Source organism: Anguilla rostrata, chromosome 2 (genome assembly GCF_018555375.3).
Source record: "Anguilla rostrata isolate EN2019 chromosome 2, ASM1855537v3, whole genome shotgun sequence".
Classification (NCBI taxonomy): Eukaryota; Metazoa; Chordata; class Actinopteri; order Anguilliformes; family Anguillidae; genus Anguilla; species Anguilla rostrata.
In genome coordinates, this window is record NC_057934.1 from 9,212,851 (window position 1) to 9,239,496 (window position 26,646).

At 48.3% G+C, this 26,646-nt stretch overlaps 1 protein-coding gene across 1 annotated transcript in view; it reads left to right on the forward strand.

Annotated features, from left to right (window-relative positions):
* LOC135245295 (RAC-gamma serine/threonine-protein kinase) overlaps window positions 1-26,646 on the forward strand; it is a 74,714-nt gene that overhangs the window by 7,182 nt on the left and 40,886 nt on the right. Inside the window, exon 2 of the mRNA XM_064318264.1 lies at window positions 6,240-6,579. Within this exon, the coding sequence (XP_064174334.1) occupies window positions 6,534-6,579 (46 nt within the window). The 5' untranslated portion in view covers window positions 6,240-6,533. The remainder of the gene's footprint in view (window positions 1-6,239; window positions 6,580-26,646) is intronic.

Here is a 26,646-nt window from a genome sequence, read left to right on the forward strand (position 1 = left end):
GCTGCCGCTCTCGCTGTACAGGGGCCAGGAGTGCTTAGCAGGGCACGTGAGACTAAACTTGTTAAAAGGTAAAAAAAAAAAAAAAAGGGGGTGCTCTCTAGAGGGGGAGGAGCTACTGTGTTTGACTGCTTTTGGGGTTTCGTTTGGTAACTCGGTGGGGGGTGGGTTTGGGGTGCAGGTTGGGCAGCAGGTCAGCTCATGTCTCGTACTGATACAGTGTCTGGGACAGAGAGCATGCTCCCGCTGCACGCTCTCTTTGTTTCGCTGCTGCGTCTGCATGTGCACGGTTTCCAAACTGCGGAGCGGAGGCCGCAGACGGTGACGGTTCGAGCGGCGGGGGCGGGGGGGGGCATCCGCGGACGCCTCGGGTGCGTGCGCGTGGGGTGGGCGGAGCTAACGCGATGAGATCGCGATGCTGGTCAGAGGCAGGCAGGCAGGCGGGCGGGCGGGCGGGCGGTCGAGCCGCGAGCCGTGAGCCGGCCTCAGACTGAGCGCGTGCGCTCGGCTGTCGCTCGCCGCAGAGCGGAGAGAACCCTGTGTGCTCGGCGTGCGGCGCGGACGTGCTCTCAGATGACCCGCGCGGATTCGCTAACGCGCCGAGCGGCGGACTGCGCTGGTGAAGCGAGTCTCGGACTTTTCTGCCTCTCATTTTTTTCCTCTACTCTCTCTTTTTTTCTGGCAAAAAAAGAAAAGAAACTTAAACGTGGAAAGTCAACAAACTTATGCGTGTGCACGGTTACCACGTGAACGGAGAGCATGTGAGTTGCAGTTTGCTCCCCTGCATTGCACTGCTCAGGTGATTTGTAAGTTTCTGAATCCTGTGCCAAATCATACCGGTCAGGTCAGGACACAATCATATTTTTTTGTTGTAGTTGAACCTCACTGATTTACTGCAGTGCATGCTGGGATAAACAACTTCTCCTGACAGGCTAACTAAAGGATGTTCACCCTCTGTTCAGATGATACTTTTTTGTACCATCCAGAGGAAGGTAAATGTTGCTGCATATTTATAATGGGAGAGTGGGCTTGGGACCAATCAGCTGCTAATACCATAATGTCCCTGACCCCCCTCAGCATAACCATCCTTAACTATCCACTCAGAATCCACTCCCTTACCACAGGTAAGGTCTGGGGCGGTTTTATTTGGATTATTGGAAGGGGGTTATTTGGGTAAAGAGGTACATTACTCAGTGAGTTATGTTTCTTGAATATTTCATAAGTCTTCCATGATTTCTTCTTGTTGGAAGGCTTCAGTCTCAATATAAGGCTTGCAGCAGTTAATAATATGATGTTAGGCCTAACTGAGCGACATGTATATTGGATTTGTCCAACAGTGTGAATGGATTAGTTCAGACAATGCTTTCGATAATATAAGTTATACCAGCTGCAGAAATGTTTTTTTTTTCACTCTGCAGACCTCATGTGGAACTGCACTGTTTTTTTGTAACCTAAAGGTTGCAGGTTCAATTCCCAGGTGGGACACTGCCGTTGTACCCAAGAGCAAGGTACTGAAGTCATCCAGCTGTTGTGGATATTATGGATATAAAAAGCTTCAGAAAGCAGAGCATGTTGCTCTGCATAAGAGCGTGTTAAAAGTGCCTGTGTAATGTAATGCCTGTAGTAATGCTATAACGCTGTCCAAAACAGGCAGTCCTATTGTTTACGCTGAGAGAAGAGTGTATGAAGCACAAGCAAACCAATCTCTCGTTTTTCCTTCGCCTGTTTAAGGCCAACGCATCAGACACAGATTTATGGGACTGTTTACTTCACAAAGTACATTATATACCAGCTCAGGTCTTTGGGAGGGTCCTGTTCAAATACCGGGAAACAAAATCTAACATTCACCCAGAGTATTAGAAGTCAGTTTATTTCCTCTTTGACGCATGCAAATATGGGTACCTGCTGTCAGGTGCTTGAATTATCAACATTTCTTTGTACTGTTTTATTAGTAGTGTTGTATTTGTGATGATGTATTGCCAGTGTTGTATTAGCAGTGTTATATTTGTGATATTTTATTAGCTGGGTTGCATTAGTGATGTTGTATTAACAGTGTTTTATTAGTGGTGTTGTACTTGCGGTGTTATATTACCAGTGTTGTATTACCAGTGTTATGTTAGCAGTGTTGTATTACCAGTGTTATGTTAGCAGTGTTGTATTACCAGTGTTATGTTACCAGTGTTGTATTACCAGTGTTATGTTAGCAGTGTTGTATTAGCGGTGTTGCGTTAACAGTGTCGACAAATGTCACATGCATGACATTTTGAATGTATTCGGTATCCATTCTGACCCGACTCTTACTCTAAAGCCAGTGCAGCTTCGGTATTTCCTGCACGCTCACTACAGTGCATGGGGAATCCGTGTGGGTGTCACTGCCTTTCTCTCACACCACAGCGACTCCTCGGTCTGCTCCACTGTGTCTCGCGCTCCGGTTTGGCCGAGTGCAGATTTCCTCCTAATAGACGCACGAGCACGGAAACCGTCTCTGAAACGTGGACGGAATTATGAACTTTCTGCTTTCAGCAGGGCGGAATAACAATAAGGGTTTTTTGTGTGTGTGTGTGTGTGTGTGTGTGTGTGTGTGTGCCGAGCCGTTTGCCGCGTCTCTCCGGAGCGCCGGATCTGATGGCTCCGGCGGTACGTGCCGTCTGTGAAGCCGGAGCCGCGCGAAAAAGAGACGCCGCGGGACGCCCGAGGCCGGGGACGCAGCTCTTCCGTCTCGCGCCCGCGCGTCTCGGGCCGCCGCTTCCCCGGACGTAACTCTTACGCGCTTTCTACCAGTTTCCCCCCCAAAATCCTTTTCTTCTTTTCGGCTGGACCGCAGCAGCGGGGCCAACCCTACAAACGCGAATGACTGTGACTGAGTGACTGAGTGAGTGATGGAGTTACACCATTGGTCGGCCGAGTTTATGAAGTTACGCCATTGGTCGGCCGAGTTGCAAAGTTACGCCATTGGTCGGCCGGATCACGTGTGTTAGGTCCAGCCATATACTGGGTTTTCACCTGGTCTTGTTTTGCTCCGTGTGCATGCGCCTGTCTGTAGCCCACCACCAGTGAAAAGTAGGAGTCTTCCTGAAGTTGAAATTGGGGCGGAGCTACCATATGCCAGCCGTGGACTGGCTTCCCAGTTTGACCCAATCGTTGGTTTTCCGTTGAACTTGAAACCGTTTTGATTGGTTCAGACAAGTCGGTGTCTGGCAGCTTATTGTTGCTCTGCATGTAATGGGGTTCATGAAACATAATTATTGCCATCGTGACCCCCGTGCCAAAGGCTGCTCCCACCCACATTCAGTTAAGCTGTCGAAAACAGAACTTACATTGTCCTTAGGCGTGTGTCACTGAGTGCCTGCGGCAGGCCTGTTTAGAGTAGTTCTTCCGATCACACTTTTTAATGGTTTTACCATTTATTCGCCATTTTGCAGTATTCTTGATCCACTCAAGCAAGTAATTTGTTTTGAATAAAGTGGCTCTCGGGTTATCGTGATCTGACTGCATGCTGCAGTGTGACTCCTTTACTGAAGCACGTACATTACAGTACACTTACCTTTCTACTGTTCACTGGATAATTAGGTTTCTAAGCTAGTGCGTGTGTGTATGTGTGTGTGTGTGTGTGTGCGTCTTGTGTGTTCATCACTGTGAGTGTGCGTGTGTGTGTGCACGCGTGTGTAGTTTTTTGGGGGTGAGGGGTGGGATCAGGGTAATGACATCAAGGCATACAAATAACCATTAGCATTATCCTTCACAAGATTACCTAGAAACTCATAAGATTGATGTTAGATTCTAATAATCTGTCAAAACGTGATCTGTGACAGTATAACTTGGAAAGAGATAGCAGTCAGTGTCTCTTATCAGGGGAATTTTGGTGGCCTTTGCATGTAGATTCCCGAGCAATAAATCTGCAGTTTTATTGTTGTATTATTTTATTTTCAAGTGCTGTGTGAAGCTATTCGAACCCGACGAGAGTCCGGAATTGGGGTTCTGTTGAGCAAAAGCTGGGATGCCTCTGTCAGTAGATTCCCCCTGATAATTCTGGAGCTCAGAAGATGGTCTGTGCGTCATTAATTTGCAGATTTTTTTATGACACACCATTTCTTTGTTGTGTCAGCATGTGCTGAGGAGCTGAGGGGAATGTAGATGTGCGACTTTCTAAAGTGGAGAGAAAAAAAACTACCAACAGATTTTAGTTCAAACCTTAGCAGTTCACTTTCTGAAATCTGGATTGAATCACATTGTTGTCAGAATGGGTTCATCAGTCACAGTGTAGCTATCAGTTACATTATATGTAAAATGCCATCTTCATGACTGAATGTATAGGCGCTCAACTCTCAATATATTTCCTTGGTGTGTGTATGTTAAGTGAGTGTCCGTGTCTTTTTGTAACTTATCTTTTTTTTACTGGGAACTGTGCCTCTAAGACAGGGGTCTTAAACTCAGTTTCCTGGATGGCCACAGTGCCTGCAGGTTTAATTCCAGTCCTGGAGGGCTGCAGTGCCTGCAGGTTTAACTCCAGTCCTGGAGAGCCACAGTGTTTGCAGGTTTAACTCCAGTCCTGCTTTGAGGATATTTTCTTGTTCTAAAGCAGTGTTTCCAAAACTGACTGAGGATGATTATAACAGTTATGATTATCATGTGGTTATGGTTTGGTGTAGTGAGACAAATGCATACTTCGCTTACATTTTAATTCCCAAATCTCTGTGTGAACAAATCATGGAGGTGAACAATTAACATTACATGTGCAGAAATAGTGTTGTCTGACTGATGTTATGAATATCACTGAAATATCAGGTGAGTCTGTGTTTGCCTGATACAGAAAATACAGAAGTTCTTGAAAAAGCACAAAGAAGGGCAACTAAACTGGCTTCAGGTTGAAAATGTTATGAGAAGACAGAGTGGTGAAAAAACATGAAATTCTAATTCTTCGCCCATTTAACAAATCTGCTACTACTGTCTTGTCCACGAGCATGCTAAACACGATGGCTTCCCTTCCTGTATAAAACTAGTTGGTTCTTCAGTCAGCTGATTGGGCTATGAAAAATCTTATTTATAAATGTCTACTTCAGGAGAATTATGAAGTCTTTAGCTGGCAGGTGCTATATTTCACAGTCTGAAATACAGCGGTTACTGCTTCTGCATTTACTATCACACAAGCAAATTTAGAACGGAATTCAGTGAGATGCTTGTTGAAAACCCATTAAACTGTTGTTCTTGTTACAGTTGCCTTAGATTTGTTAGCTCGGTCTCATGTTTTAGACTCTACGCGTAAAGACTGTTGCGATGGTAACCTTTGGTTACATTTGCTGTGCTTTCACCTGAATGGATCGAGGGCATTTGAATTTGATCATTCTAGATTATGGGCCCATTTAAACCAAATGCGGAACTTAAAGCCTACAGATTTGTTTGCCAGTCAAAACCATTTCACCCCTCCCGCTTAGCGTGTGTGTAGTACCTATTTTCATTTGCATCCAGCTCCAGTTGCCATGGCAACTGTTTCCCTGACTTGCGTCCTCGTTCGCCACTCCTGTTTTAATCACAATGATGCCTCATTGTCTGCCGCATTGTTTGGTGTTGAAGTTGTGTAATGTAGTTTAATATCCCCACAACACTGTCTAACTAAACCTTTCATCCAGCGGCAATTGTTTTTGTTGTGTGTCACACCTTAGTTTGTGAAACACAAAGGAAGCCCAATTGTCAGTGCTGCTTTTTTGCGGTGTGGGAAGGTGTTTGTTTTGAGCTCCTGTTTACTACCCAGCGTACCTACTAAGGAAGTTGTATCACACAGCGCCAGATTGTGCTTTTTTGTGAGGCTTCTGAGGCTGTCTTCACGTGTGGCGACCGGTTTTTCTGGTCTCTTTAATGAAGACTGATTGGGTTTTTTTTTTTTTTTTTTTTTTTAATTGAACCATTGCCGGTGTGTCTCGGTTCTCCAGCTCATGGCACCGGAAACTGGTACTGGTACCACACTGTAGAGTGACACAGAGAGACAGAGAGACATAGAGAGAGAGAGGGAGAGAGAGAGAGGAATCAGCAGTGAAGTTCGTGCTCGGTGGCTAAAGAGGAAGAAAATGTGATGTTGTTTGTCTGGATGGGTGGGGGTGGGCGCTTTGTGTCTTAACAATGACTGTATTTGTCACGTACGTGTGTGTGTAAGGCTGGAGCCGGGGGGGGAGTGGGGGCAGAGGGGAGAAAAGAGAGAGAGAAAATCCATGCATTCTTTTTTTTTTTCTTCTCCTACTTCCTTCCAGGCTGAGTCACCGCTGAAGAGTGGGAAGGACTGAAGAGAGAGAGAGAGAAGGAGAGAGAGAGAGAGAGAGAGAGGGAGGGAGGGAGGGAGAGAGCGCGCAGCAGCGGCTGAGGAGGAACGGCGTGTGTGTGTGTGAAAGAGAGAAAGAGAGGGAGACGCGCACGCGGTTGCGGACGGAGAGAGTGAGAGAGAGAGAGAGAGAGAGAGAGAGGGAGCGTGTGCAAGGGAGGGAGAGAGCGCGAGAGAGACAGCGCAGAAGAGGAGAGCTCACCCATCCCCCCTGCAGAACTCCACCATGAGCGATGTCACCATCGTCAGAGAAGGCTGGGTACAGAAACGAGGTGAGTGCTGCCTGAACACCGCCCGGCTGAACACGCTTACCGCTGAACGCCGCCCTCCTGAAAAAAAAACGTTTGGCACTGAACAACTCGTCCTGCTGAACACGCTCATCGTGGCTCACGTACCACACTGTGTGTGTGTGTGTCTGTGATGTGTACATGTGCCTGTGTGTGAGAGGTGGATGTATTGCGTGTGCTGGTAAATATCTGTGACTGTGTGTGTTTGAGTACGAGATGTATATATTGTTTGTACGTTGTTATATGTGTGTGTGTCTACGTGTATCTATGTGTAGTGGATGTGACATGTGACTGTGTGTGTGTGTGTGTGTGTGTGTCAGTCTGGCTCAGAATTCAGGCAGAGATGCTGAGCTCGGCTCCATGCTCATCTCCCATGATCCTCTGCTGCAAGCGGCAGCCTACGTCACTGGCTGTATTGAGAAGGAGCGGCGTGGTATATTCACTGGTCTGTGTGTGTGTGGCGTGTTTGCTGGTCTGTGTGTGTGTTTGTGTGTTTGTGTGATGTGTTTGTGTGTGTGTGTGTGTGTGGCGTGTTTGCTGATCTGTGTTTGTGATGTGTTAGCTGTTCTGTGTGTGTGTGTGTGTGTGTTTGTGTGATGTGTTTGTTTGTGTGTGTGTGTGTTTGTGTGTGTGTGGCGTGTTTGCTGGTCTGTGTGTTTGTGATGTGTTAGCTGTTCTGTGTGTGTGTGTGTGTTTGTGTGTTTGTGTGTGTGTGTGGCTTGTTTGCTGGTCTGTGTGTTTGTGATGTGTTAGCTGTTGTGTGTGTGTGTGTTTGTGTGTTTGTGTGTGTTTTTGTGGCATGTTTGTTTGACTGAGTCTCACTCCCTACTGTTTCCCTGGGAATCCAGAAGACGGGCTGTGAACCCTTGTACACCCCCCCCCCCCGTGGAATACGCCATTCCCGCAAAATCCCAGCCTTGCTACAAGTGTGTGTGTGTGTGTTTGTGTGTGTGTGTTGGTGTGTGTGTGTGTGTGTGTGGGTGTGTGTGGTGGTTGTGTTTGTTGTGTGTATGTGGGTGTGTGTGTGTGTGTGTGTGTGTTTGTGTATATGTGTATACGAGTGTGTGTGTGTGTGTATGTGTGTGCCTGTGTATATGTGTGTTTGTGTGTGTGTGTGTGTGTGTTTGTGTATATGTGTGGTGTTGTATGTGTGTGTGTGTGTGTGTGTGTGTGTGTTTGTGTCTGTGTGTGTTTGTGTATATGTGTGTTTGTGTGTGTTTGTGTATGTGTGTGTGTGTGTGTTTGTGTATGTGTGTGTGTGTGTTTGTGTGTATGTATGTGTGTATATGTATGTGTGTGTGTGTGTGTATATGTGTGTATGTGTGTGTGTGTGTGTGTGTGTGTGTGTATAAATTCTGCATATTACATAAGGGACAGGACGTCCTCTGAAGGAGGAACAATGGCTGACAGGAACTGCTGGTTTGCGCTTGCTGTGGGAAGGCCTGGGGGGAGGGGGGCTGGGGGGGCCAGTCTCGTGCTCCTGTATGACCCCTTTTTACAAAGGCCTGTCCCCCCTCACCCCAGCCCTGCTTCCCCCACTGGGGCTCTCTGTGGCCTGATGTGCCAGGTTTACACCTTACTGCCCTGGGAAAGCAGTGCATCTTATAGACCCGCCCAATCTCCAGGGGTGTCGCCCATTTTTCCTGACCAATCACATCGATGCAGTGAAGTCAGGTCCAGGGTCAAGGCAGTGGTTCAGACGTGAACCGTGAGATGCAGAGAGAGAAGTGGCTGAAATTTGAAAGGAGGGCGTATGGCAAACTTTGCTGTGATCTATCAAAGCTGCAGGTCCCCGTCTGTGATTCTGTGGGTCTGTGATTCTGTGTGTCTTTGATCCTGTGCATCTGATTCTGTGCATCTGTGATTCTGCGTCTGATTCTGTGCATCTGTGATGCTGTGTGTCTGATTCTGTGTGTCTGTGATTTTGTGTGTCTGATTCTGTGTGTCTGTGATTCTGTGCATCTGTGATTCTGTGTCTGTGATTCTGTGCATCTGAAATGCTGTGTGTCTGATTCTGTGTCTGTGATTCTGTGTGTCTGATTCTGTGTGTCTGTGATTCTGTGTGTCTGATTCTGTGTGTCTGTGATTCTGTGTGTATGTGATTCTGTGTGTCTGTGATTCTGTATGTATGTGATTCTGTGTGTCTGAATCTGCGTGTCTGTGATTCTGTGTAGCTGTTTCCCTGAAGGCCTGCATTACTGCTCTTCTCAGACGGTGGCCTGTGTCTCAGCCTGTAAACACACACACACACACACAAGGCTTTCTTCAGAGTTGTCAGACTGCAGCCTGTATTCTGTGTGCTGAACATGAACAGTGTGTATTCTCTTCTCTGTTCTGTCAGCCTGTCAGTCTGCCTCCTTTCCCCGCTCTGTGTGTGTGTGTACACTGCTGATTGGTTTGAGCCGTTGTATTGCTCCTCCCCTTCTCTCCCCTCCCCCAATCACAGTAGAGTTACGGGTTGCTGGTTCCTGTGTGACACTCTCTAGCTCATTGGGACTCCTGGTACAATCTGTTTGTCTCCAGGTACATTTTTGCTCAGTCATTCTGGGGCTCAGAATTGATTTTTTGTGGAGAGAATGCTAGCAGTGGAGTGGAGGGTCACTGGGTCTTAATGTTGGATTTAGCCGCGTTTCCACCAAAATTACCCGGAACTTTCAGTCCCAGGAACTGCTTTACCAGGAACTAAAAGGTTCCTTCAGCCAATGGCTGTCTGCGTTTCCACCGGGGTCTAAAGTCCCGCGAAGATTAGGCAAATTAGCCCACTGACGTATGGAAAAGCGACGTTGTCGTCGGTCCATCTGTCATATGATTTTTTCTGTAACCCCATACTACCACCGAAGTAGCCTACATTATTTTCTAATAACCGGGACAGCCCGGAGGGGTTTATTCCACTTATATACAACGGGTTGCCAACAATGACTATATATGGTTACTTTTGTATTTATTGATTTTTATCGATTTAATCACATGGAATTGAAATATTCTTCTGCAGCCGTTTGGGCATATTTTACCGTTGTCAAGCAAAACTGTCGTTGGTAGTTGAACTTGGACCGTTATGCAACAAATAGGATATAACAGACCAATAGTCAGATTGTAACTGTTTTATATATCCTCTCAAACACATTCATTATGTTTTCATGCGAACATTCGCTTTCATGTTTTGACATCCGAAGCGACAGAATGCATTCACATTTCCAATATAACTGGCAACAACAGCAGAAAACATGCACACGTTGTAAACAATTTGCTGTTTGATTACTTTCTCATCGTCAATTCTATATAGGCTAATCGCAAAATGACAAGAATAGAACGAAAACTCGGACTTGCGTGAAATTTTAAATTAGTAGTGGTACAGCCACCGTTTGTTTTCCTTCGGAGTTACTGCTAGCCGAGCAGCGAAGTGTGCCCTCCAGATGCGAACCATGCACCATAAATTAGTCCATAGTCTTCCTGGTCTTTTTGTGAAATTGAAGAATGGCAGAGTAAAATTACGGCAGTCTGAAAAAGCTAAAGGTACTATTACTAGAATTAACCTGTTATTTTACCATGACAAAAAGTGCGGAAGGTGATTTCCAGTTTGCTTTTACTGTATCACCAATGTGAATTACGCAGAACTACCGCATACCTCACATAACTGTATCAAACGTTTTGATTCAATTACAATGGGCTAACAAAGAAAATCCGGAAGAAAATATTCAGCAACCGAATTAATCCGTTTGAATGTTTTAGTACGTAATATGCTGTCCCAGCACGAATGCTTAGCATTTTATAAAACGAATACTAAAGCAAGAAAAGAACAGAAGAGCACACGTTATAATTCCAAGACGTTGGCAGGCTATAACCAAAACTAGGCTACTGCGCCGCATAACATACAAGTTTGATTTGAAGTTATGAAAATAAATCGGGTTGCGCCGGCATATTTTCAAACATGGCGGGTAATGGCGGAAAATAAATACAACACAAGTGCTGCGAGTACTCGACCAATCAGAGATGTTCAGCGCTGCAAGCTCCACCCAAAAGGTTCCTGTACTTTCGGAAAGTACTACCCCCCGAGCAGGAACGTTTTGGGGGGTAAAACAAAGCCCCCAGAACTAAATTTAGACCCTAGTTCCTGCGGTGGAAACGCACTGAGTTCCTCAAAAGGTTCCTAGTTCCGGGGTATAGTTCCTGCGGTGGAAACGCGGCTTTTGATTTGTTTTTTTTTTTAGACTTCAGTGGGATACCTGCAGGAATGCTGTAAGATATTGAACCGGTTGAGGTGTGGGTTTGACCTGACTTCATGTTTTTTTTTTTTTTTTTTTGGACGGGCCTGAAATGGTGTCCTTATCCATTGTGTTCTTAAATAGGGGCAGCAGTGCAGTATAATGGTTAGTGTACTGGGCTTGTAACTCAGGCGTACTGGGTTCGATTCCCAGCTGGTGCACTGCAAGGTATCTAACCTGAATTTCCTCTGTTAAAATAACCAGCTGTATGAATGGGTTTCTATGTAAAAATGTAACGTGTGTAAATAGCTCTGGCAAAGAGCATCTGCTAAATGCTTAAAGATAATAACGTGTAAATACATAACAGTGACAATGTGAAGAGTATGCATCACATGAAAATGAGAACCAAACTTCTTCCCTCTTATCCTGGAATCCTCTGTGCTGATTGGTCGATCATTAGTATATGTGGAAATGGACTTTTCCTGTAAATATTTGTGTGTAACCAGAGGTTTAGCTGGGGGTCTAAAGGGGTCGACAGTAACATGTTATTGTACCCAGGTCAGGTGTCAATGCGGTCGGTCGCTGTGCTTTCAAAATAAGATCTCCCTGTGTTGCCCATCGCCTGTCCGTGATGTTTCTCCAGAGCCCCGCCCACAGACACGCCCGTAGACACGCCCACATTTCCGCCCAGAGTTCCACTCAGGCAGAGAAATTTGAAAAGCTCCAGTCTGGGAGCTGGGAAACAAGCTTCCTTTTGTTTGGGTTGGACCCCCTCCAGTATGACCCCCCCCCCCCCCCCCCGGGGGCTGAAGGGCTCTGCAGAGATGCTGCTGCTACAGAATTTCTGTTGGCCCTGATCCAACGCAGGCAGCATCTCCAGTGGGATATTTTTAAAAATAGACTCTGGATGATTCAGGAGACGGGGTGGGGGTGGGGGGGGGGGGGCAATGGTGCAGTTGGAGTGAGGACATCATTTCCTATGAACTCCATGGCTGAATGGAGCACCTCTCTAACGGGCTGTCCAGGCCAATCACGGGCCTCCTCCCAAAACACATAGCGCACAGCTACAGGGCAATGCCCCGATGGTCAACAAGACCGAACCAGGACACACTGGTCACCCACACGTAACCAGGACCAACTGGTCACACAAGCGGAACCAGGTGCAACTGGGCACCCAATTGGACTCTCCTCATGTATTCTAACCTGTGTGTGGGCCCCACAGATCTGCTTGGCCCTTCTTTTGCTGTAGACTTTGGGACCCTGTTTCCAGTGCTCAGTTGTTGGAGCCCCATGTCCTTTGGGGATGCGGGCAGGAGGAAGAGCCTCCGAGCCGGGCGCTGCTTCCTGCACACCCTTCGCTCATGCGGCGGAAGTCATTTCGGCTCAAGTTTCCACCGCAGGAAATTCGCCCGTTTTTTCGCTCACATCCCGCTCGCCGGGCTAATCTGATTTCCGTGTATCCGATACGCGCAGTCGATTGTTCGCGCTGGAGTTATCGGCCGCTCATGTCCGAGTCCTCTGTGTGTAGATCGAGATCACATTTCTCTTGCGTTCCATTGGACCTGAGGATCAACAGTGGTGTATCTCATGGCTACCGCATGCTTATTATGGGATGGTGGATGTTGTTTAGAGAAACGCGCGTGCGGAAGCGTTCACTCTTCTCCGTGTGGGGTTGTGCGGTCGGTTGCATGTCTGAGGCCTGAGATCTTGTGTACCTGGAGGACAGGACATTACCTGGAGGACCACGCCTGCTCCTGAACTTTCATCCCATGCCACTTATCGCAAAGTGTAGGGCTGTGGTGAGTGGGATTTCTGTGGAGCACAGGAAGTGGCTGTCGTTGGCACAGGAAGTAGCTGTGGGCCGCAGGAAGTGGCTGTCTTGGGGACAGGAAATGGCTGTGGGACTTCGGAAGTGGCTGTCTGTGGGGCCGGGGAAGTAATTTCTGTGTGCCACAGGAAACTGCTCTCAGTGGGGCGCAGGAAGTGATTTCTGTGGGGCACAGGAAGAAGATCTGGACCACTGGAATAGACTGACTGTGGATCAGATGGAGTGGCTGTCTTTGGATCACAGGAAGTGGCTGTCTGTGGGGCAGAGGAAGTTGTGCTTCTTGTGCTTCTTGCTGAGAGCTGGTGAGAGAGGACAGTGAGCTCTCAGTACGAGCCCAGGCCTGTCTATCTCCCTGCCACTGCAGCGGGGTGGTCATGTGACCGTGGCAGGATGCTTGTGTCCTGCAGCCGTAGTGGCTGTTGAGCATAATATTGTGCCAGACACACACACACACGTACACACACATACATCAACAACTAGTGAAGGTGAATTTTCTTTCTTTCTTTCTTTTTTTGGCTGAGGGTCTGGCGGGATGGGTCTCTGTGTGACCCAGGAGCGTGTGTCACACCCCTGTCCCAGCACAGTATCAGTCCGGTCTTCAGCTGCTCCTTCTGGGGTCTGCTCTGAGCGTGCTCCCCTATTGCCAAAACCCCCCACCCCCCCACCAGAGTTCCACAGCCTCGCGCGGCCAGACGATGACACCTACGAAGGACAGAGCGATGGGGACGGGGGGCAGTGCTGTGGTGAGGGGTCGGGACGGGGGGTGAGCGGGGCGGCTGTGACTCAGAGCGTCCCAGAATGCACCAGGTCAACGCGTCCATTCCGCAGCGTTAGTCATCAGGCTTCCAGTATGGGTACACACACACGCCCCACACTCATATACACACACACACACCCACGCACACACACACGCACACACACACACACATGTGCGTATCCCCTCCCTCGATAGAGACTGGAAATACACATCTCCAAGTGAGGCGGCAATCGTGACACATGTGTGATCAGGTTCACGCAACAGACAGATCAAGGTCATTCCAGTGAGGGAGAGTAAAATGCACTCACACACACACACACATACACACATACAAACGCTCACTTCGTTCTCATGCCTGTATTTATTTTGCATGCTATTTAAATCATTTTAATTTGCATTTAGCAGTCCCACCGTTTATCAGAAAAGATTCCTGTTAATGGTTGGCGTGGCACAGTGAAAGACCTTATTCCCCCTGCATGAATCAATTTGAATAATCAATAGTTTGATTGTAAGTGATACACCGAGGTTTAGATGAGAAATCTTAATGTTATGAAGACCAGTGGTGTTCCAGGCTGATGGCTTGTATTTAAATAACTCTGCGCAGTCTGTGTGCATAATGTGATGGTTTACTCAGTTATTTAAATCCTGGTCCGGTGTCGCTAAGCTCTGATCATATGCGTTTGTGCTGCAGGCAGTGTGGTATAATGGTGAGGGAACTCGGTTTGTAAATAAGAGGCTGCAGGTTCCAGTCCCAGGTGGAGCACTGCAGTTGTGCCCTGGAGCAACGATACTTAACCTGAACTGCTTCAGTAAATATCCAGCTGTATAAACGGATTGTGCATAAATGCAAGCTGTGTCGGTGTCTGCGCATCTGCTAAGTGCATTAATGTAAGTGTCTGGCGTGTCTCTCAGATTTAGCGGCACCTCCGGTTTCTGTTGCTGCCAAGTGGGAGGAGCCTGAAGGGGAGTCTGGGATATGTAGTCTGGGATATGTAGCCTGCATAAAAATTATCCTACTTCCTACTGCTGGCTTGGTAATATCCCTGCAGACCCGCGTGTTTCTGTTCGTAGTGCATTGTGTGTGGGGTTGCTGTTACCACCCCCGCCATACACGCACAGTCACAGGCCCCCCAACCCCCATCTCCACTGCCTTTCTTCCTCTTCCTGTTTGCAGTGAGCTTTGATTTGCTCAGGTGAACTTCAGCGCACCTGCGTGTCACTCACAGTCTTATGGTTCCTGTGTCTGTAGCTCTGTGGGGGCGGAGAGATCCTGCCCTGGACCTTTTATCGGATGACTCCGCTGGCGTAAGAGTGTGTGTGTGTGTGTTTTTTTTCCCTCTCCCTCTCTCACTGGAATGACCTTGATATGGCTGTGTTGTATGAACTTAGTGAATGCTGTCTCACTTTGAGATGTGCATTTCCTGTTTCTGTTAGGCTGGGGGAGGGGGGGCAGTGTTGTGTTGGGGGAGTGGCAGAGAACATTGCCATGAAGCAGTAATGTAATGTAATTCACTGAGACTCAGGACGCAAACGCAAATGTGATCTCTGCAAGTCCTGTAGGCTCATATTAGTGCTGCATAAATACAGTAATAATAATAATAATAATATGTGGGAGAAGGAAGGCATGTGTAGGGTGTGTGCTGGCTACTGTTTTTCTGTGTTTTTTCTGTCTGCTGACCTCACTGGAGGGGGTGGGCGTGTCCATTGTGGGCCGAAGATGTGGGAGGGGCTTTTGGCTTTGAGGAAGTGTGCAATATACCTTTCCTAAAGAGCAGCTGCAGTGAAGATGCACCTGTATTGTAGGTTACAATGTGCATGAATAAGACACTCTGTTATATTAATTATTCGATGGGTGCTTGACATCTAAATGCTGTTTTACCTGAACGCAGTCAAAGCCCTGAGGCATGTAATTATAACTGACGTGGGTGCTGCTCATTTCGGTAATGAAACACGGGGGGTCGGAGACGGCTACGTCTCTCAGTGTCGAAAGAAGACGCCGCGCAGACAGGACGGTCCCCGCCAGACAGTCGAGCGACTACGGCGGCCGCCCGCAGCTCGTCTGCAGACGTTGTGCAACGTTGGGCCCCTAGTCGCAGAAGATAAGGCGTCAAGTTCCCGTTAACTGGTTCCCTTTTTTCTTACCGAGGTTCCTGCGCCGTTTGCGATAATCTCGTCTCGGGATTCCAGAAGCACTTCCTGTTCTTTCACAGAGAAGCCGCGGGCGGAGGCGGGCGGAGGCGGGCGGCCTCGCGGACGTGTCTAGATGTGGAAGCGAGGAGAACATCAAAGAGGCCGAGCGGAGTGTTTTTCGTCTAACGACTACAGATCTTTTCGCCTTGTTTTGTGCGACTCGGGGGTCTTGTGCTCCTGTCCTGGGGTGCGCAGCGACTTCTGAGTTCCGTGCGCTCCCGAGTCGCTGATTGGCTACTGAATTCTCACGCCTCGTTTCCAAAGGCCTAAATTGGCTGTCGATTGAAAGGAAACCAACCACAAAAAAAAACCCAGGGTCCCTTTGACCCACCAGAACTGGAATTAAACCTGCAACCCCATTCTGTTGATGCTGTAATTCCTCATACTGTGCCCCAGCTATAATGATATTAGGCACTAATAACTGAGGTACTGTGAGAAGCCCTTTGAAAATAAAAATTCTTGGGCAGTTTGCACGGCAGCGAAATTGTCTGTGACGAGAATGGCAAATGGCTGAATAATCCCAGGCGGTGTTTACTCAGTCATGAATCAAAATGTGTTCATCTTTCATCAGAGGCCTTCGAGTCCAAGTTTGTTAAGTTCATTTAACAAATGAAAATGCACTTCATCTTTGCTAATTAGCGTACTAGCTCTGTGCGTGAACATGTAATGAGCTGTAGGACGTCAGTACTGGTGAGACAGCTGGACAGGACTCTGACCTCGGTTAGATGTGTCAGTGTTGGTGCCACCCACCCTTCAGGTGGTGCTGTGGAGCCACCATTTTTATTCTCTCATGCACATATTACGCAGAGATTTTTTTATGAGATTATCCATTTAGGTTTGCGTTAAAGGTTTCATAAGAAATCTGTCAGAAGGTCTGCGAAGTCTATAAATTCCAGATTGCAGATGTATGGGTCTTATCCTTTTTTTAAATTTTTCATCTTAAACTTTCTTTACACTCATCTCGGATGTGCCCCCCCCCACCACTGTTTTGTTTAGATGTAGCCAAGCCAATTTGAACAGCTAAACCAATAACCACACACCTCAGCAGAATTCATATTTGGAAGGCTACAGCACGGAAAAAACTGCTTTATCATCTTCCTTTCTTCTGTTCTACCTTACGCGCAACAGCGATATGAAAATAGCCGCGGTTTCCAGATGATTTCAACTTACGGAGCGTACATTTTAAAACGGCAAGAGAAGAAAAAAAAAACACCGTAAGACCGTAAGGCCTAGTCACAGTCAGATCGATCCCCTTTCGAGAGTTGCAAGCCGTGCGAAATGAAGGCTGATGACGTTTGGGGTTTTTTAAGGTGGCCACGCCGCCGCCGTCCTGCGGTTTTTAGCTGTGTCGGGCTCCGCTCTCCCGGGGGACTCACCTGATCCAGGTAGCTCCAGCGAGCGGCAGCTGCTGCTAGATCGGGTGACTCCTCAAACCGTTAAAACGTTGCGAACTGAGAACAGTCACCGGTAGTTTTGGTTCAGTCCGGTCATTTGAACAAAAGGACTTGTGTGAATCCCATCTGCCTGCAGACTCCAGGAAGCCAGCTGTATGATATTTAAGCGCAATCTATTTGCCCATCAATATCATTTATTTATTCATCCTCTGTTTAACCGGAGGGCAGCCGTACTGAGATTGGCATCCTTTTAAAGAGAGACGGCATCATACCTAAGACGGCATCATACCTTTGTAAAAACGCAGAGTAGCCTTCAGCATGCTGTGTTAGCTTATCAAATGGCAGTGAAGTAGCAATATTAAAACAAACAGCAACATAAACAAAAAAAAAGGTTAGTGTCATGCATGGAAACGGGTATACTTCTCGGTTTCCGTTCTGTGAATTAAACCAATTTCACAACGAAAGAGAAACCGCAGAAGTTTTGGATGTGGCACAATGCGACAACTTGTTTTCCTTTTTGGTTTGTTCCCAGTTCCGTTTTTTTTTTTTTCTTTCCATGTCAGATGCACAGTTGGCCGTAAAGAAGACAGCCATTAAAATGGCACATGATGCTTTTCTCCCTCTTCGTAACGGGTTAGGGTTAGGGTTAGGGTTAGGGGCGTTGGGAGGGTCTAAACGGTAATAATACGATGATGCTGGATACAGAGGCCGAGGAATTCGCTACGCGTCTCCGGTTTCCGGACCTGTTCTACCAGGCAGCGCAGCCACAGCAGATTACGGTGTCCGCTTTCAGGCGACACGACCTGGCTGCCGGTTAACGGGGGATGAGGAAACGCAAGCGGACCCGCGCTGGGCTGGGCTGGACTGGACTGGACTGGGCTGGGCTGGGCTGGGCTGGGCTGGGCTGGGCTGGGCTGGGCTGGGCTGGGCTGGGCTGGGCTGAGCTGGACTGGGCTGGGCTGGGCTGCGCTGGGCTGGACTGCAGACCTTTGCGAGCCAAACCGCTGCAGACAGCTTGGAAGAAAAGATTTTTTTTTTTTTAGGTCAATTTAAGGGATATGTTTTATTCATCCTCGTCCTACTGCCCAGATCCGGTCCGGTGTTTTGGCTCACTGTGCTGGGGAGTCTGACGGGAACAACAGCAAGGACAGTTGCAGTTTGAAAAGCCGCACGACCGTTCAGGATTTCATTATTGAAATTCACTTATACTGCAGGCACTTTTTCAGACGGAGGCTTTGGGGAAATGTTTAAGTTTTCAGTACCTACACCCCTCCCGTGGGTGACGTGACGTCTGCTGCCACTATTAGCCAAACTCAGTTTATGTCCTAATGGCATAGCCAACAAAGACCAAATTAGTAATAATAATAATAATAATGAGTCTGCATTCCAGCTGGGTTTCTGCACACTGTGCCTGGGGAAAATAGGGCTCATTCCAATCACTTATTTTATCCGTCGTAGTCTCCTCCGTCCTTTGTCTGACCCGGAAATCGATCAAGCTCCACCATCTTCAAGGACATTCCAACCCGTTAAATGATCCTTGAAGGACCTAGGAGGCTCCCGAAGGATGCTTTAGCTAGGAAACATGAGTATATTATTTGCTGAAGTATTTTTCGGAACGTGTGATGTATAAATGATAGACCTGCCTGATAGACCAACCTCTGCTCAACTGCCACATGTGTAATTGACTGAACAATGATGTTCCGTTTGCCTAATGCATATTTCTCCTGTCGTCATGTCCTTTCCTTGCATCCTCCGATGGATGGACCTAGGAGTTAGGAGAGGATGCAAGGAAAGGAAGCAAGTGGGAAAAAATCAGCAGTTGGAATGAGCCCATAGTTTGAGACGCTCCATACTCAAATTCTCAGCATGCGTCACTCTGCAGATTCCTGTCTGGAGCTGTGAGTTGCTCTGCACTCCAAGTCCCATCATGCCTCACTCTGTAAAAAGAACTTTTGTGGCTCTAAGTGAAAATAAAACAGTTAGAGCGTTTTGTTGGATGTACCAAGCATAAGTCAAATTTAAGTACCGGGCATAAGTCTTTTTAAGTGCCATTCATGTGGCTGAAGTTGATTTCTAGCTCTGATTTGATGCACCTGTTAAATTAAAATTTAAGGGTACGCTTTGATCCAGAGAACAGCCACAGGGTCCCTTAAAGGAACACAAAATGTCCCATGACTTTGCAGTTCAAGGGTTACAGAACTGACTTTGCAGCCAACAAACGGAGTCATCCTGGTTTATGTAACTGCTTGTCCTGTGTAAGGCTAGTCCAAAACGAAGCCCTGTCTCAACGTTCAGTTCTACAGCTGACCCCAGAATTTCACTGGTACTGTGACGTAAGATTAATTCACTTTTTTTTAAATTTGGCATCCAATGTGGGGCTTAGTATGTCCAATTCCTACCCTGATTTGGAATATCCTCTTGCTGCTTTCATGCACGATCCCCACAATTGATTTGGGAGTGTAGGAATCCAGGGTTCTCCTCCGAAATACAAGGTGTCACCAGCCTTCTTTCCACACTGCGCACTATAGCCAAGCTTACACACGTTGGAATTGGAGGATGACCTTTCAAATGCAAATTGAGCAGTACCCAGTTGATCAGTGGGGGTCACTAGAGAGCAATGACCAACTGTACCCTCCCCTAGCCTATGGAGCTACCAGCCACCATTGGCATTGGCCAATGACTGGGGCTCTTCCATGCGACACAGCATTGTGCCTTACCCAAATGAGCCACCCAGCAGCCCGAAGGGTAATCCACTTAACAGTCCCTTAATTCAAGTAGATGTGTGTGCATGTTTGTGCGTGTGTGTGTGTGTGCGTGTGTGTACTTGTGTCTGTGCGTGTGTGTGTGTTTCTGTGTGTGCGGGCGCGCTTGGGTGTGTGTGTGTCGTGTGTGTGGTGCGGGCGGTACTTGTCTGTGTGGTGTGTGTGTGTGAGTGTACGTGTGTGTGTGTGTGTGGGCGTGTGTCTTGTATCTTGTTGTGATACTGTATACGTGTGTGTGTGTGTGTGGTGTGTGTGTGTGTGGTATGTGTGTGTGTGTGTGTGTGCGTGTGTGTGTGTGTGTGTGTGTGTGTGCGTGTGTGTACTTGTATATGTGTGTGTGTGTGTGTGTTTCTCAGTGCTGCAGAACCCCTGCCGTTTCCGTGGCACCCAGCCGCTCCTCTCTGCCTCGCACGGCGGCGGGTTCAGTGAGTTCAGGGCTGCTGGCACCGGCGCGGAGTACCAGACCGCGCCAATATCAATCACCCGCCCCCGCCTTCCCGTCTCCCCCCCCCCTTCCCCCATCGCCGCCAAACCCTCCCCCTCTCCCCCCACCCCCGTCCTCCCTGCTGTGGCTCTACAGTGCAGTCAAAACACCAGCCAGTTATTTTTTGATTTTATTATTATTATATTTTTTACTTGTTGTACAGACACTGCTTTCTCGCTCTGTAGACTCATTCAGCAGAAGCAGCCCCCCTGTGTGTCATTCTGGGGATGGTTCTCTCTGTTTTTCTGGCCCCTGTGCTCGACTAGGTGCCCAGACCTTCTCATGTGGACCCCAGTGTACGTGATTAACCCTCCGGGTTTCTCTGCCTACCCGATTGGCTCGAGGGAGCGGATCGGGGGTGTGCCTGGCAACACAGCTGATGGACAGCTAGCATAGCAACAGAACTCTACGGCTTAACTGTAGAGTAAATTCTATTTGAACTGTCACCAGTTAAACAGATGTCTCACTGTTCATGGGTCAGTGGTCAGTGAGTTCATACAGCCAGTTCAGGAGTCAGTGGTCAGTCATATTCAAAGGTTAGCTATTTCATACAGACTGTTCAGAGGTCAGTGGTCTGTTCGCGTGTCCCCAATGTTCAGCCTTTATTTTCGTGCTGTTTTCTTGAAAAGATGGTAATGAGCAGCCAAGCCAAAGGGCCTAGAGAATACGTTCTCTTAAAAAAAAATGTTTTGTGGGATTAGTGGCCAGGTGGCTAATTTTCCCAGTTTTAATACAGAGCAGATTGGAGCTGGTTTCTCTTAAAGCCCAGATGACTGTGGGCCTTTTATTAAGTGCAGAGACAGCAGCTTTCCCCACCTGAGTTTACCTGCCCTTCTCATAGCATCTGCCTTGCCTTTATTACTGGAACACGCGTGGCAGAATGTGAAATGGGTGCTGTTTTTTTATTTGTGTCAGTATGACCAGCTTCCTCGCTAATTTGCTTTGAGGAGCAGGGTGATTTGGGCTAAGTTTAAGTATTAAACATGCCGCAATGCATCTGTACAGCTTGGAGTTTATTGACGCACGCCAGGAAATGTACCTCGCTCAAGGGTTCAAACATGGCGTCTACCGATACTGTAGAATCCTATCCATTTTTTTGACGTGAGCCCAAAACCTGAGGCGATTGGTTGAACCCACAGACAGGGCTTCATACATCTTTGGGAAGTTTTATTTTGGGGATATTGAGAGGAGTTTCATGCTTGCTTCATTGATGGTTAGCGATACTTGTAGTGTAAGGTCCTGCAGCTTACAGTTTTTATGGGTCTTTAAAGTCAGACCACTCCTTATTCTCTTGAGACCGCACTCCATGAAACGAGTGGCTGAAGACTCTTTGTGTGCAGCCTGTGTGGACAGATCGTTATAGCAAGCGTTTGGCCAGCAGGGGTCGCCGGTGTGTGCGACGATACCGGGACATCCCACGACCTGAGCCCCTGCCCCAAGATGAGAACCTCAGATGTCGCATTGACTGTAATATCATTCAGGTCATGTGGAAACGATGAGAGCCCACCTACTTCTGTAGTGGAGAGGCGTGACGTTGGGGGGGGGGGCAGGTGCTCTGTGTGCTCTGGTGGGGAAGGACCTCAGGGTCACAGTGAGACACGCTGCCTGCTGCTCATGAAGAAGAAGAGAGAGAGAGAGAGATGGATAGAGGGACAGAGTGAGTGAGAAAGGGAGGGAGAGAGTGGGAGGGAGAGAGGTACAGAGAGAGAGAGAGAAGGAGGGAGAGAGGGACAGAGACAGAGAGAGAGACGGAGGGAGAGAAGGACAGAGAGAGAGAGAGGAGGGAGAGAAGGACAGAGAGAGAGGGAGAGTGACAGGGAGGGAGAGAGAGAGAGAGGGAGGGAGGTAGAGAGAGGGAGAGAGAGAAGGCAGGAGAGAGAGACGGAGGGAGAGAGGGACAGAGAGAGAGAGATGGAGGGAGAGAAGGACAGAGAGAGAGGGAGAGTGACAGGGAGGGGGAGAGAGAGAGAGAGAGGGAGGTGGAGAGAGGGAGAGAGAGAGAGAGAGAGAGAGATAGAGCATCCTACTGTACGATGGCACCAGCAGAACCGAGCCACTAATCCCTTCCCTGCTGAAAACTGAGGACCTGGGGGCATGAAGGGTGCCAAAAAAAAGGGAATAAGTCAAGGGGAGAAAACCGGGGCCTGTGAAAGCAGGGGTTTTATGGGGGGTTCATTGAATTTGATGGTCCCGCCGGGAGGCACCGTAAACCTTTCTAATGGAGACGTTATCTCAGCGTTTGAGCTTTGAAAAGGTGTCCGCCGCGCGGTTACTTTACATCCCCGATTCTCCATGTCTCAGCGGCGTCTTGAGCGCCCCTGATATCACATCAGCGGAGAGAACCGCCTTTCCGCTATCGGCTCTCAGTTTAAACGGGCCGAACGCCCGGCAGTGGTTTTTAAAATGGTTATCATTTCTTTCGCCACTTTCTCCCTTTGCTGTTTGTATTGTGTCAGTATTGATTCTTGCTTATGCTGCAGAAGAAACTGTTTGGAGGTTGACGGTCACAGGCGTCGTCCTGGACGGTAGTCCTGTGTGATGATGTTTGTCAAACGAGTTGATAGAGCTGCCATGGCGTAGCTCAGGGAGGTGGGAAGCACCAGCCGCCCCCCCCCCACCCCCTCCAGCTTTCTGGCCACACCCCCAATTGCAGTTGCCATGGCGCAGCACAGGGCCATGCCCTGCAGGCCAAACCCCCTCTAGTCGCAGAATGCCTGGTGCAGACACTGGGTCATGCCCCTGGCCACACCCACTTACCTCCTAGCCATGCCCCTCAGCCGTATATATATACATATATATATATATGTACTGTATGATTGGCACTTGAGCATGCTGGAAATAATTACAAGTCTTTTTGACCCTCTTTAAAGAGACCTGCAATTAATCCTGGTGTGTGGTAAGGTGCCTTCGTTAATTTTCACTTGTTTGTTCCGAAGAGCGTTCCTTCTCTGCTCCGGGTCACAGCTGTGCGTGAACGGGATCGGCAAATATCAGGCTCCTGAAATAAAACGTCACGTTGCCGTCTGCGCGTTTCGCCGGGCGTTTGTCGGGGCCTGTTCCGCTGCGCGAGCCTCCCGGCTCATCGGGGCTGAGGATCGGAGCGTACAGGCTGTTCTTTTCTTGAGCAGCGACGGCGTGCGGTCAGGGCCTGTGCTGTGGCTGACGGTCACAAGGCAGAAACGAAGCCGGTGGGAATACTGTCTGTTTGAAAGAGCTTAACCTTGTTATGGTGCGGTACAGCGTGTTCCTCCGGCCAAGTGTGGGATGTGAGAGTCTGCCGGAATCTTTCTCAACGCGCGTGACTTCCTGCTCGCTCGGGAGACATACAGATCCTGTCGTTACGAATGCAGTGTCTCTGCATGCCCAAAAATAGTCTGCGGGCAGTGTAGTATAGCAGTAAGAGAACTGGGCTTGTACCTGAAGAGGTTGCGGGTTCGAATCCCAGGTTAGACTGAGGCACTGCCGCTATACCCTTGAGCAAGATACTTAACCTGAGTTGCTTCAATAAAATACACAGCTGTGTTAATAGTGTAGATTGTATGTTTAAAAAAAATGTAAGCAGTATAAGTTGCTCCGGATAAATGGCTAATTCACCTGGCTTTCACCTGTAGCTAATTAATTACCCTGCTGATCCGAAGGAGATTGGGCAGATCTAACATTTATTTAATTTATTTTAATTTCCTGGAGCGTGTCCAAAAATGGCAGATCCCACGTATGGGTGCAGTATTGGGTTCCAAGGTATGAGCATGAGCGTCCGGCAGGGACACTGTATGATATCAGTGACTCCCTGATGTGAACCAGTCATGGAACTTTCTGATTGGATGATTGGGTGATTGATAGCTCAGCTCCGCCCAGTGTGGTGGTTGTAAGGCCCTGTTAGCTGCAGCAGTTAGCTGCTGTGCTGCAGGTCTCCGCAGCGGGAGTGTGGAGATGAACTGCAGTGGTGGGGGGGGGGGGGGGTCTGACTGCCTCAGCAAAGATATGAAAGCCACTTTGTGTCTGTAAATGGCACGAGAACCAGACAGTAGCCTTTTCTGAGCTTTTAACTCGCTGTATTTGTGTTTGCTTGTGTGTGTGTGTGTGCATGTGTGTGTGTGTATAAGTGTGTGTGTGTGTGTGTGTGTGTGTGTGTGTGTGTGCACACATGCGTGTGTGTAGGGGTTCTGTGGGGAGTAGTGGTTGTGGGATCTTGAGATCACATGACCCAACAGCAGTGTCTGGTCCCCCCCCCCCCCCCCCGTCACGCTGTCACTGGCTGGCAGACTGTGATGCCCCCCCGCCTCGCGCCACACTCCGCTGAAGGTTAATCGCCAGATGTGGCCGACCCCACCCCTGGATTGTCGTTCTCTCTCCCCGCTCGTCCGGGGATGGCAGCGAGACGTCCGCGGCCGGGAGGGCGGGGCGGTATTTTTAGTCCTCCTCAGCAGGGCTCTGAGCACCGGGAATGGATCAACCCCCTGCCAGGCGTATTAATCGCTCACCGAACCCGCGCTCATCACCATACGTTTCCTCGGACGCTAATGAGGTTTCATAACGGTGCCGGAGTGATCGTTTTAGACGAAGGTGTCCGGGCTGTCGCTCCGCACTGCGGTTCTGTGTCTCCAGTCAGTGGCGACGACTGCAGTTTGCAGATGAGCCCCCCCCCACTGGGGTATTAGTGTCAACAGAGTCTGGAAAAACCAGCACTTTTTCATGTTTGTGTGTGTGTATTTATTGTTTATGAAAGGTATGTAATTCAGATTTTATAACTAACACCAACATTTATACCAGGTCATTAAGTGTGCTTGCAGAACTCTCCAGAAAGTTGGAAGTTGGGCATTAGCAGTGCATTATGGGATTGCATGCAGAGTCCATGGTTATGGACTCCATGGGCAATGAACTTCAACTGTTGAAAGTGATTATTGAAATGCCAACCGGCTGTCTCCTTGTTAGTCACGCTTATCATTGTAGGTGGGTGTGAGTTTGTAATAATTAATATGGACACCTATCAGTGGTCTGTACTATCTGGTTACAGTAAGGCATTACATTGTAGATTTTGGGCTGTCCCAGGTTAAGGAATAGCACTTTGTAGCAGACATTACCCAAGAAGCTTCTGGAAGATGAAGGTTCCTTGGTCATTGGACAAGAGCTGAGGGTACAGAAACACCAGCGCCCTCCACTGGAGGTGTAAGGAAATGTAGTGGTGAAGAGAAAGTTCTTGGGGCAGTAGAGCCTGGCAATAAATAAAGTAAATGGATAATTATCTAATAATTTTTTGAATGCAATGTGGCAGTGAGCCTCCAAATTTCAAAGGCCATTTCATATGAAATGCTTCCGGGGAAAACATTACTCCTACTTGTTAAGTGTTGACATGAAAATAAAACCTGCAACCTCCTAGTTACCCTAAGCAATACTATACTGCTGGGGGGGCGGGGGGTCTGCTTGTGATCCTAGATGGTGTATGCTGGGGCAGCTGCAGAATGACAGTGCTTTATCCTGCCATGCTCTTGTTGGAGATTAAGTCAAATAACCTTTTTCAGCCAAGTTGAAATGCGTTGCTTAGAGAGTGCGCTCGAGATCCAAAAGCGTTTCAGTACGGCTTCTCGTAAAACCAAGCCTAGATTGCCCGGCAGTTTCCAGCGAAAAGGGAACACCACCAACCGTCATGTGGCAAAACGAGGGGTGGTACCCTTCCAGGAAGTCAATTTTAGGAATATCCGTGGGTAACGTTTATTCCCGTAAATGACCGGATTTGAATGACTGTCGTCAACTGGACCATAATGATAACCACTCTTCGGGCTTCACCGTTTTATCCTCTATCGTTTCAGATGTGTGTGATGTCTTCTAAAACTGAACACGTTTGCATTCATTTTGATTATGAAATAAATCAGATGTAAACCTGAGGAAATCTAATGCTGTGATTGACGCTAAGGTCCCGTGCCCCTTCTTAATTGATGAGCAGTCACATGACCAGACCGATGCGGTAGATGCTGTTTAATCGGGTTTTTTTTTTTTAGCGGGGTTGCCACGGGGATGCCGCGCGCTGCGGCTCCGCGCTCCTTAAAGCGCTGGCCCCGCGCTACGGCTGCGCAGCTCTGCGCAGGCTGCGGCTCGAAAAAACGCGTTCCCAACCCAGCCTCGCACGGCGCTGCAGTCAGATGCGTGCGCGTGGAAGAGAAAAAAAAACACCACCGCCACCGTTTTTTTTTTTTTTGTTTTTTTTTTCCTCTCTCTCTCTTCCTCGAACCCAGACGAGCGAAGGCTTTGATACCAGCGGGTGTCTGTCGGCGCTATTTTTAGAGCGGGATTATTACCATGCGCCGCGCGTTCTGTCTCTGCCGGGCGCGGCGGGGCGGAAATCCACACAGCTGAGGACTTTAAAAAAAATATCGGGGAGGTCTGAGCGAACCCCCCCCCCATCCCCCCCAAAACCAGGAATAGTAAAACAAGGAGGGC